Source organism: Hypanus sabinus, chromosome 8, assembly GCF_030144855.1.
Source record: "Hypanus sabinus isolate sHypSab1 chromosome 8, sHypSab1.hap1, whole genome shotgun sequence".
Classification (NCBI taxonomy): Eukaryota; Metazoa; Chordata; class Chondrichthyes; order Myliobatiformes; family Dasyatidae; genus Hypanus; species Hypanus sabinus.
Window position 1 is genome coordinate 124,201,404 of NC_082713.1, and position 12,328 is coordinate 124,213,731.

Here is a 12,328-nt window from a genome sequence, read left to right on the forward strand (position 1 = left end):
GGCAGCATCTAAGGATGAGCAGTCAATATTTTGAGCTGAGACTCTTCATCAGGACGATGTCCTGATTAATAGTCATAGAGCTGTAGAATATGGAAACACGCCCCCTCAGCCCATCACATACATACTGACCATTGTACTTTTCTAAGCTAATCCTTTGCCTGCATCAATTCCATATCTTTCTATGCACTGCTCATTCAAGTACCTGCCATAATGTTTGTGATATGATGATAAAATAATTAATTCACAGCTTTCACCTGTTGGAGGGAGTTGTCTTTCCATTAGCCCTCTGTATTGCTGAGTTATGGCATTTGGATTGTGTAAGTTCTTGATGTTATTCTATGATACTTGATGGTGTCATGATTAATACATTATGCTATTTGGTCCTGAGCTAAAAGGCAGTTTGATCTGAAGTCTACTGATTTAGTTGGCTTTTCCAAGAGTATAGTAATTCTGTGTTTTCAGGTCTGGAGAGAGAGCCACTTGTGCACAAAATGTTGGAGGAACTTTATCTATTGAGTTCCCCCAGCTGTGTGTGTGTGTTTTGCACAAGATTTCCAGCATCTGCAGAGCTCCTTGTGTCTATGGAGAGAGGGCCAGCTTGCCGATCTCACCCCTGCCACCACTCGGTAGGTGGGTGCTGGCCACCTACATCACCTATCAGTTGTCCTCAAAGACGCTATGAGAAAGTTGGTTAGCATGTGCTCTCAGAACAAGAAATAAAATTAGCTGCAATTCTCATTGCAGATAGTTATGGCCCCTACTGTGTGGACAAATCAGTTGCACAGTCAAAATGTTTGACAATTAGAAGGAGCACACTTGTAGTATCTGTTCCAGTGGGGTAGGGATAAAGAACTCTTCAGTCTAACCCCATCTTGCCACTCCATAGCTCTGTAACTTGTGGTTCTTTAAGTATGTGTATATACAAATATTAAGAGCTGCTGGATCTACCATCCTTTCGCACATGCATTCCCAACACCAAGCAATGTCTGTGTGATTTTTTTTTCCTTTTACTTCTCTGATTGTTCAGTGGCCGTGTCTTTAAATCCTACTTCAAGGGGAAATAGTAATTCTTCTATCTTTCCTCATAGCTATAATACCCCAGTCCTGGCATCACCTCGTGAAAGTGCTCTACACTCTCCAGTGTGATCACATCTTTCCCCTAAAGGACTGACCAGAAATGTTAGCAGTAAAAATGTGACCTATCCAGAGCTTTATATAGGTGCAACCTTCTTGTTTTTAAAGATTGTGCCTCTGCCAAGGAAGGAAAGCATCTCCCATGCCTTTTTAACCTCCTGTCAATCCTGTAAATTTGTAAATTAATCCTGTTCTGATAAGGCCTCGGGTGGCTTTTAATTTGTCAGTCAGCAGAGTTGGTAGCATCAGGTGGGATAGGCAGAGAGGCTATTCAATGAAGGGAAAGGTTGACCTAGCTGGGCCCTAATTTCTTGTGTCCCACACTTTTATCCTGCTTTGTTCCTTTGGGCAGCTGAATGAGTCTTTACTGTACTATATATTGGTTTATAAAGAGGTAATGCTAGGTAAGTCTTGTATATGAAGCCATTGTCACATTAATCATTTTACTGTTCGTACCAGTCTTCTTGTGTTTTACACCTCCAAAGCCAGGATATCCTGCCCAGAATTAAATCAGTACTCTAAATGCAGTCTAATCATAATTAAATCATGTTTTCCTCTTTGAATGCCAGCTTTCTCATGATAAGGATAAATATATATTCACCTATATTCACTTAGCATACTCATTTAATCCTGATAAAAGGTCTTGGCCCAAAATGTCAACTCTATTCCTTTCCTTAGATGCTACCTGACTTCCTGCGTTCCTCCAGCAATTCTTGTTTGTTACGATGAACGTAGCATTAGCCTTTAAAATTCTTGTTCCTGTGTGCCTTCTGGATTTCAGTATTTTCTGCATAGACCCTAAAGCTGCTACTTTATAGTTCCAGGCTCTGACCTGGTCCATAACAATGATCTTGCACTTCCAGCTGCATACTCTACCCTCTATGTTCTCCTCCCTCACTTACACCTCTCTGGCATTGATTGCTTTTATATATCTAACTTACAATAGTTCATCAGAAGAGTTCATAACTTCTTTCCTTCATCAATGCTGCTTACTTAAATCAAATCAAAAAATCAAGTCAACTCAAGTTTAATTGTCATTCAAACCATACGTGATACAGCCGAGTGAGACAGCGTCCCTCTGGGGCCAAGGTGCAAAAAAATACACGCACATTCAAAATAAGAGGAAGGCAGAAAAGAACATAGTCGCGTAAGAAAGCAAATTTTTAGCCCACATTCCTGAGCAGTAAGTCCTGTAAATCGATGGTTCCCAGCAGTCCATTCTGTAATTCAACTGATCCACCACTGGAGGGCAGCAGTAATGGGAGCGGCCACCCCCAACTGAGCCGGGACATACTCTACAGTGCAAGTCCGAGGACTCAGGCCCAGTCCTAGCTACAACTGACTCAACACTGTTGCCTCGCCACCTGTCTCACTGCCAAACAAGGAAAGCAGGCCTGCAGCAATCAATGTCCAACAGGGTCTTGCAATTGCAAGAGAAACGTCCAAGGCAGTCATTTACGGTTTCACTTTACGCCAACTCAAAGACACCAACTCTGGTGCCTCTGAGTAGCAAATAGCAGCACAATCTCCACCCAGATTAGCACTTCCGAACCCAGTCTGGCTTCTCCTGCAGCCCGACGGCCTGGCTCAACATCCGCCAAACCGCCTACACCAGACCACTGACTGGCTGTTACAATACCCCGGCCAGCTACTCCAAATATCAAGCAGCTCACTGATGTGATGGACCTGCTGTACAGGTAGTTATTTGAGTCAAGAATAGTTTTACAGTGTATTAAGAACACATCTAACAAGGGAAAAAGCACCTTCAGTCGGCCCCCTAGAGGCCCTTGCGTGCATACTCAATAAATCCATAATAAAATAATAACCATAATAGAATCAATTGGGCATTCAACCAGTGTGCAACCACACCAAATTGGGCATTCAACCAGTGTGCAAAAGACAACAAACTGTGTAAATACAAAGAGAAAGTAATAATAATAAAGCAATAAATATCAAGAACATGAAAGTCCTTGAAAGTGAGTCCATAGGTTGTGTGAACATTTTATTCACAGGGCAAGTGAAGTATCCTCTTTGATTCAAGAGCTTGATGGTTGAGGGGTAATAACTTCCTAAAGTCTCCTGTACCCTCTTCCTGATGGCAGCAGTGAGAAGAGAGCATGGCCCTGACTACTGGAGGTTCCTGATGGTGGATGCTGCTGTCCTGCAACAGGATGTGCTCAGTGGTGGGGAGCACTTTACCCATGATGAAAGGTCATCCCAATCTGCAAGTTGATAGCCAGTAGTTGACATTGGATAATTGAAAATTATGTCATAAGAATGAATGATCAGTTAATCTGTTGGTTGTGGTATTACTTGGGGAAGCGGAGGTTGCGCAAGAAGGGTAATATTAACCAGGGTCTCAGATGGTTGCTGGGTAGAGGTGATTACAGAAATAAGGACTGACAAGATAAAAAAGAGGTTTTTTAAATCAAAAGTGTGCATTTTTAAGTTCAGCCATGGTTTAACTAATGTGCATATAGGTTATTTACTATGGGAGTAATTTTCTCTGGCTCTACAATCTGCAGCTACTTTTAATCGTGGCCTCTTGCATCTTTCTTTAATATCTACTTAATATTCATTTGCAAACAATTTATAGTTAACTAATACTGTGCAAATCATGGCAATTCCTTATGGCAGTTCCTGTTTTGCATGTTATGGCTGTCATCAGTTTAAATCTGGATCGATGCAACTATTTACCTGCTAACTTATCTATGAAGAAGGTATTAGAATTTGGCCCATAAAAATTGGATAGTTTACTGACACATTTTATAAAAGTATACAGATTAGGAATATTGTGAAATTGTATCTTATCCACAATTGATGCTTTATGAGAGGACGTACACTTTGTGGGGAAGCAGTGTCTCTATTCAATCGACACAGGAGTTTCTGCAGATGCTGGAGATCTTGAGCCATGCACAAAATGTTGGAGGAACTCAGCTAGTCAAACTGCATCTATGGAGGGGAATAAACAATTAACGTCTTGGGCTAAGACCTTTTATAAGGACTGGAAAGGAAAGGGGCCGAAGCCAGAATATGAAATTTGGGGGAGGAGAAAGGGTGCAAGCTGGCAGGTGATAGTGAGACCAACTGATGGAAGGAGATGAAGTGAGGAGCTGGAAGGTGATAGGTGGGATGGGTAAAGGACAGAAGAAAGAATTTACATGGCGAGGACATTAGACCAGGGAACATAGGAAAGGAGATGATGAGCAAGTCATGAGGATAAGAAAAGAAGGGATGAGAGGGCCATCAAAATGGGGAATGGTAAAAAGAGAGAACTAGGTGGGGGGAAGGAGAGTGATTATCAGAAGTTTGTGAAATTGGTGATTCATACAATCAGATTGGAGATAACTCAGATGGAATATGAAGTGCAAACACGAGGAAATCTGCAGATGCTGGAAATTCAAACAACAACACACACAAAATGCTGGTGGAACTCAACATGTCAGGCAGCATCTATAAGGAGAAGCACTGTCGACGTTTCGGACCGAGACCCTTCGTCCGAAACGTCGACAGCCCTTCTCCCTATAGATGCTGCCTGGCCTGCTATGTTCCACCAGCATTTTGTGTGTGTTGTTGTTGGAATATGAAGTGTTTCTCCTACAACCTGAATTTGGTATCATCATGGCAGCAGAAGAGGGCATGGACAGACATGTGGTTCTGGGAATGGTAAGTCAAATTGAAATGAGTAGCCACTGGGTGAGCCTGCCTTTGTCGCGGGCAGAGCAAAGGTGCTCAACAAATGCTGTTTTTAATTATGATGTCTTTCACTTTTTCAGGTGTGGTAAGTGAGATAGAAGCAGAAGGCAATTATGGTACAATTATGGAACTTAAAGGGCATATTGGACGTTTCCAGGTATTTATTTTTCTATTTAAAATGCTTGGTTCTTTGCTTGCTTTTCTCACTTCTTCCCTTTACTTTCATGTTGACCAACCAGTGTTACGTTCTTAATGCTGCTTCTGGTCCATACCTTCCATTGTTAGAATGGCCTTCCCAAGGTGTGATGCCCAGAACTGGCTAACCACAATTTTCTTGCATACCTTCTACCCCTTTCTGTGCCAGCTACCTTGTGAAAAGGGCAATATTGCTTTTCACTTTTCAGTTTTCGTATCTGCTTGCTAGATGTGTTATGTTTTGGACTAGGTGATGATCTTGTACTCTTATTGACCAGGCTGGTGATATGAGATCTATCATCCATACTTTGGAATTTGGTCTTTGCTGGAATTTGGTTGATATTCTTATGATCGGAGTTGCACTCATCCAGGCAAATAATATTCTTTCGCATTCCTTACAGATCCATAATTCCTTGAAAGTAGCGTCACAGATAAATGGGTCATAAAGAGAGCTTTGGCACATTGGCCTTCATAAATCAGTGTATTGATTATAGGAGTTGCGATTGAGGTTGAATATGACATTTGTTATGCCAAGTTTGGAGTATTGTAGGCTGTTTTGGTTACATATCTACAGGACAGATATCAATAAGTTTAAAAGAGTAAAGAAAAATTTATAAGGAGGTTGCCAGGATTAGAGAAACTGAGTTGTAGGGAAAGGTTGAATGCGTTTGGACTTTATTCTCTAGAGTATAGGAGAATGAAAGGAAGACTTATAGAGGTATACGAAATTATGAGGGGTTTGATACTGCAAATGCACGTAGGCTTTTTCCCTTTAGGTTGGATGAGGCTAGAACTAGATAGATGTCATAGGTTTAGGGTGCAAGGAATCTGAGGTGAAACTTCTTCACTCAGCAGGTGGTGAGAGTGTGGAATGAACTACCAGCAGAAGTGGTAGATGTGGGTTTGATTGTGACATTTAAAAGAAGTTTCGATAGGTACATGGATGAGAGCTTCAAGTTCCTGGGTGTCAAGATTTCTGAGGATCTAACCTGGTCCCAACATATCAATGTAGTCATAAAGAAGGCAAGACAGCAGCTATACTTTATTAGGAGTTTGAAGCGATTTGGCATGTCAACAAATATGCTCAAAAACTTCTATAGTTGTATCGTGGAGAGCATTCTTACAGGCTGCGTCACTGTCTGGTACGGAGGGGCTACTGCACAGAACCGAAAGAAGCTGCAGAAGGTTGTAAATCTAGTCAGCTCCATCTTGGGCACTAGCCTACAAAGTACCCAGGACATCTTTAGGGAGCGGTGTCTTAGAAAGGCAACATCCATTATTAAAAACCTCCAGCCCCCAGGGCATGCACTTTTGTCACTGTTACCATCAGGTAGGAGATACAGAAGCCTGAAGGCACACATTCAGCGATTCAGGAACGGCTTTTTCCCCTCTGCCATCCGATTCCTAAATGGACTTTGAAGCTTTGGACACTACCACACTATTTTTAATATACGGTATTCCTGTTTTTACACATTTTTAAAATAATCTATTCAGTATACGTAATTGATTTACTTGTTTATTATTATGTTTTATTTTATTATTATTATTATTTCTCTCTCTACTAGATTATGTATTGCATTGAACTGCTGCTGCTAAGTTAACAAATTTCACGACACATGCCGGTGATAATAAACCTGATTCTGGACAGCTATGGTCTGGGGGCAGGTAGTTGGGACTTGGTAGTTGCAGGCTGGCATGAACTAGATGGGCTGAAGTGCCTGTTTATGTGCTGTAGTGCTCCATGTTTCTATGATTATGACTAGGTGCAAGCTATGGCTGGGTAATGACCAGTTTCCTTTCTCAGAAATATTTTTAAATCAGTTTTGTTTGTGAATCAGAAAACACACGCAAATCACTTGATGTTTTATATAGATAATCAATTGCTATAGATGAGAAATGAGTTCTGCTGTTCATAGGAACAAATGTATGTACTTCACATTTTTAAATTTAACACTATTTTGAGAGCTCATTCATATGTATAGGTGCCCATAAACTGAGCATTTGTAACCTGGGGATAGTTTATAGTGGAAAGCTTTAGAGCATCAATTCGAGTCCTTTGTAGCCTTCTCCCCAGTCTCTTAACTTGCTCCTGTGCTCATAGCAGTTATGATATTGGTTGTCTTGAACCGTTGATTTGAGATTGTCTTTCTGTGGCAGGTGAGTAGTTACTTATCAACACGTACAAACTCAGCAGGTCGGGCAGCATCCATTGAAATGAGCAGTCAACATTGACTGCTCATTTCAACGGATGCTGCCGGACCTGCTGAGTTCATCCAGCTTGTTTGTATGTGTTGATTTGACCACAGCATCTGCAGTGTACTTTGTGTTTACGAGTAGTTACTTATACTTTGTTAATGTGGGAGAAGTTTTGTAGAGTTGAGAAAGCAGGGCATGCAGTCACTCAGAGCAGGGCATGCAGTGTCTGACCTGTTGATGCCACGATATTTACGAGGCCAATCCTGTGGAGGTGCTCTTCAGTTGTTTTTCCCCGGGCAGATGATATTGGAAAAGGAATGTAAAGTATTTAGACTCTGGGGGATTGAAAGTGGTCATTATTATGCTGTTGTATGATTTGTGGCAGAAATTGATATGTTCTTGGTAAAAGGGTTAATTGTTATAGGGAGTAGATGGAAGGATGGGGCTGAACAAAAGAACTCATACTTATCAATGTGTAGTGCAATGATCTGATCTGTATGCAAGACAAGCTTTTCACTGTATATTGGTATATGTGACAATAGTAAACCAATTCCAAAGAACCACTATGTGTGAATGGTGGAGCAGACTTCATGGACTGAATGGCCTAATTTTGCTCCTATATCATGTGCTGTTATGGAGAGTTCCTTGCCATGTAATGACAATGTTCTGTGGGCTCTGTGGCATGTTAACATGGATTGCTGCTTCAGTTATGTAGCTGCAAGTCATAAACACAAAATCCAGAGCAACATGCACGAAATGCTGAAGGAACTCAGCAAATCAGGCAGCATCTGTGAAAATGAATGAACAGTTGACATTTCAGGCTCAGACCTTTTGTCAGGACTGGAAAGGAAGAGGGAAGATGCCAGAATAAAGAAGGGAGGTGGGGGGGAAGGAAGACAAGCAAGGAGGTGCTAGATGAAGCCAGGTGGATGAAGGATGGGTGATAAAGTAAGAAACTGGAAGGTGATAAGTGGAAAAGACAATGGGCTAGAGAAGAAGGAATCTGATATGAGAGGAGAGTGGACAATGGGAAAAAGGAAAGAAAGAGGGATACCAAGGGGAGGTGTTAGGCAAGTGAGGAAAAGAGGTAAGAGGGCAGAGTGGGGAATAGAAGAGGAGGGGGAATTACTGGAAGGAAAAATCGATGTTCATGCCATCAGGTTGGAGTGTATTCAGACAGAAAATGAGGTGTTGCTCCTCCACTCTGAGGTGGCAAAAGAGGAGGCCATGGACTGACATGTCAAAACAAGAATAAAGAGAGGAATTAAATGGTTGGCTACTGGGAAATTCTGTTTTTGTGGCGAATGAAGTGGAGGTTTTCAACAATGTGGTCCCTCAATTACATGGCCTCTGGCTTTGGCTCCAGCCCAACCTCGGCCGCCATCATCTTCAAGTTAACTCCTTCCTTTCTGCCACTGGGTCTCAAGGTTCCCTTCCCCACCCCTCCAACCTCTGAACCCTGCCGTGTCTTCGCCATTCCCTCCACCCTTCACCTCTCTGAGGCAGGACCATTTGTCCTCAGCAAGGATCTTAGTCTCCCCATCCCCCCACCGTACTTCAGTGAGTTCTGGGCCCACCATGACACCAAGCTCTTCTTCTATCCCTTCCACCTCTGAGATTTCTTCTTTGGCAAGAATTCCCACCCTGAACTGATGACTTCTCCTGTCTCCAACTATCCTCCTCTTCTTGGACATCCTGCTCTGGATCATTTCATCTTGAATTTACAATGAGATGTCAACCAGCTTGACCTGCACTCCTCTCTCCTCCTCCAACCTTATACCCTCTGAACCACTCAGTGCAACATTCCCAACCTTGGCATCAAACCCACAGATGTTGTAATGTGGCAGACTGACCTCCAGCTTGCTGAGGTCAGGCAGCAATTCTTAGGCCCCTTGAGAAGGACCCCAGTCGAGACTCTCAAGCCACTGTCTCCTGCACAGTCACTAATTTAATCAAATCTGGAGATCTCCCATCCACTGCCACCAAACTCATAGTTCCCTTACATCACACTGCTTATTTCTTCGTCCTACCCAAGACCCACAAACCTGACTGACTGGGTGCCCATTGTCTCTGCCTACTCCTGCCCCACTGAACTGTGTCCACATATTTGACTCCATTCTAACTCCTGGGTTCAGTACCTTCCTATTTACATCTGCGACAGTTCATATGCTCTTGATCTCAACAACTTTCAATGCTCTGGCCCTGACCACTTCATTTTCCTCTTGGATGTCCACTCCCTATACATTTCAATCTCCCATCAAGAAGGCCTTAAAGCTCCAGCATCTTCCTCGATAAAAGACCCAACCAATTCTCCTCACCACCCCACTACACTGTCTGGCCGAACTGATCCTTGCCCTCAACAATTTCTTCTTCGACTCCTCGCACTTTCTAAAATTTCAAGGGGGAGCCATGGTCACCCGCATGGTCCCCAGCTATTCCTGCCTTTTCATTTGTTGCATGGTACAGTCCATGTACCAAGCATTCTCTGCTAATGCTCCCCAACTCTTTCTGTGCTACATTGATGACTGCATTGGTGCTGCTTCATGCACCTATGCTGAGCTCGTCAATTTCATCAACTTTGCCTTCAACTTCCACCCTGCCCTTAAATTCACTTGGTCTATTTCTGACGCCTCTCTCCTCTTTCTCAATTTCTCTGTCTGACAAATTGTCTACTGACGTCTTTTATAAACTACTGATTCCCATAGCTATCTTAACTGTCTCTCTTCCCACACTGTCTCTTGTAAAAATGCTTTTCCTCTTTCTCAGTTCCTTTGTCTCTGCCACATCCGTTCGCAGGATGAGGTTTTCCTTTCCAGGATAGATGTCCTCCTACAAAGAGCAGGGCTTCCTTTAATCTGCCATTGATGCTGCCCTCATCTGCATCTGTACTCACTCCATTTTCCCACAGCCTTAATAGGGATCGTTCCTCTTGTCCTCACCTACCACCCCAAGAGACTCCACAACCAATGTGTATTTCTGCTATCTTCAACGGGAATCACATCTTTAATTCCACCCCACCTCCCACGTTGCACAGGGATAGTTCCCTCTATGATTTCCTAGTCCTTTTATCCCTCCCCATGATTCTGCCTCCTGGGAGCGTAAGAAATGCTACACCTGCGCATTTACCTCCTCCTCACCTCCATTCAGGGCCCCAAACAGTCCCTCCCAGTGAGGCAACACTTCACCTACAAATCTGTTGGGGTTTGTCTATTATATCTGGGGATCTTGAGGCGGCCTCCTCTACATTGGTGAGACCCAATGTAAATTAAGGGACCACTTTGTCCAGACCCTCTGCTCCATTTGTCAAAAGTGGAATTTCCCGGTGGTGACTAACCATTTTAATTCCTATCCCCATTTCCGTTCCGACATGTCAGTCCAAGCCCACCACTTCATGGAGAAGGAGCAACACCTTATATTCCAACCTGATGGCACGAACATCGAATTCTCCTTCCAGTAAATTTTTTCATCTTCTTTTCCCTTCTCCCTTGCTTCTTCTATTCCCCACTCTGGCATCTTTATCACTTCTCTCCTGCCCCTGGTGCTGCTCCTTCCCTTTCTCCCATGGTCTCCTCTCCTAACAGATTCCTTCTTCTCCAGCCCTTTACCTTTCCCATTTACCTGGCTTCATCTATCACCTATCTTGTCCTCTTCCCACTCCCCTCTACCATTTTATTACGGCATCTTCCCCTTTCCTCTCCAGTCCTGATGAAGGGGCTCGGCCTGAACCATTGACTGTTCATTCATTTTCATAGTTGCTGCTTGACCTCCATCATTTTGTGTGTAATAGCTGCAATTTTTTTTTTAAATTAGCCCCGAGAACTGTTTCGTTAAAAAATAAATTGGATGACAACTCCACACTCTGCCAAACATTGTTCTAACACTAATTATAATTAGATTAGTCTTGGTGTATTCTTACTGTTTCCTGAAGTTTGCTGTTAACACGACAACTGTCAAATTCATTTCTAACAGTCGTTGTACTTCAAAGCTCTGGTGCTAATTTTCTGGGATAATCTGTACTGGGATAAGCAAACTTTTCACTGCTCAGGATGCAACCCCAGCTCTACTGAAATATCTGTTAGCTTAAGACTGGTATCTTTTCATATTATGCTGCAGGACATGCAGTGATTCCACAATCACTTCATCTTATCTTATGTGAACACAATCTTGTGCTCTCTGTCGGCTGTTTAATTATCTATTATTATTAAGATTAGTCTCTTCTTTTACTAAGGACTTTACAGCTCATGTACTCAGTGTCTATTTATTATTTGCCAGTCTTTGTTTATGTATAGTTTTTCATTGAGTCTATTTCTTTATTTTCTTAGAAGTGCCTAGAAGAAAATAAATCTCAAAGTAGTACCTGGTGACGTATAGGTACTTTGATAATAAATTTACTTTGAACTTTGCAATTTGAAGATTAAACTAGAACAATTATATGGAATCTCTGTCATTTCTTATTTCTCAATATTATCTCCCAAGCTGATCCTGAAAGGGATTAATATTGACTTTAACGTTAGTTTTCAACATCAGTAAACAAGGAGCTGTTTCTGGATCCATCTTTGTCAGCCTTCAGCCCCATTCAATTTTCTGTAAGTTATGCTGCATATAGCTTGCTTCATTTTCAGAGGATTTGTGAGTGGTATTGTACTTTGTGCAATCATCACTGAACATGCCCATCTTTTGACCGTGTAAACCACTTTAGGTGGGTGGACCAGGTTACTGCCTAGAGAGCCTCCAGTAGTGATACCCTGGAGTTTAGATGATCCACCTCAAACAATCACAGACATCGTTCTAATGCCCAGAATAGCTCCAGCTATTACGTGTTTTCTCCTTCGTTGTCAGTTTTACCAGAGCTTCTTGATGACAAAGGCATTTGGACCAAACTTGTGCTGAGATGTGGTCTCAAGGGAAGTCTGACTGAACAATGGTGATCGGATTATCGATGAGTAACTTGAGTGTATTGCCACTGATACTAACCAAGACCATTCTCCAAATACTCAGTTAAATGCCTGTCTTGTGACGGTACTCAAACAGCTTGGCCAGAGGCACAGTTAGTTCAAGAGCACAAGTCTCGAGTCCTACAGCTCTTGTCTGAGTCTGATACCCAGTG

General features: G+C 42.5%; 1 protein-coding gene across 3 annotated transcripts in view; it reads left to right on the plus strand.

Moving 5' to 3' along the window:
- Positions 1 to 12,328, plus strand: part of nup205 (nucleoporin 205) — a 128,903-nt gene that overhangs the window by 106,387 nt on the left and 10,188 nt on the right. For all 3 annotated transcript variants that reach the window (XM_059977747.1, XM_059977748.1, XM_059977749.1), the window contains one exon: positions 4,911 to 4,987. In XM_059977747.1, coding sequence (XP_059833730.1) covers positions 4,911 to 4,987 — 77 coding nt within the window. The remainder of the gene's footprint in view (positions 1 to 4,910; positions 4,988 to 12,328) is intronic.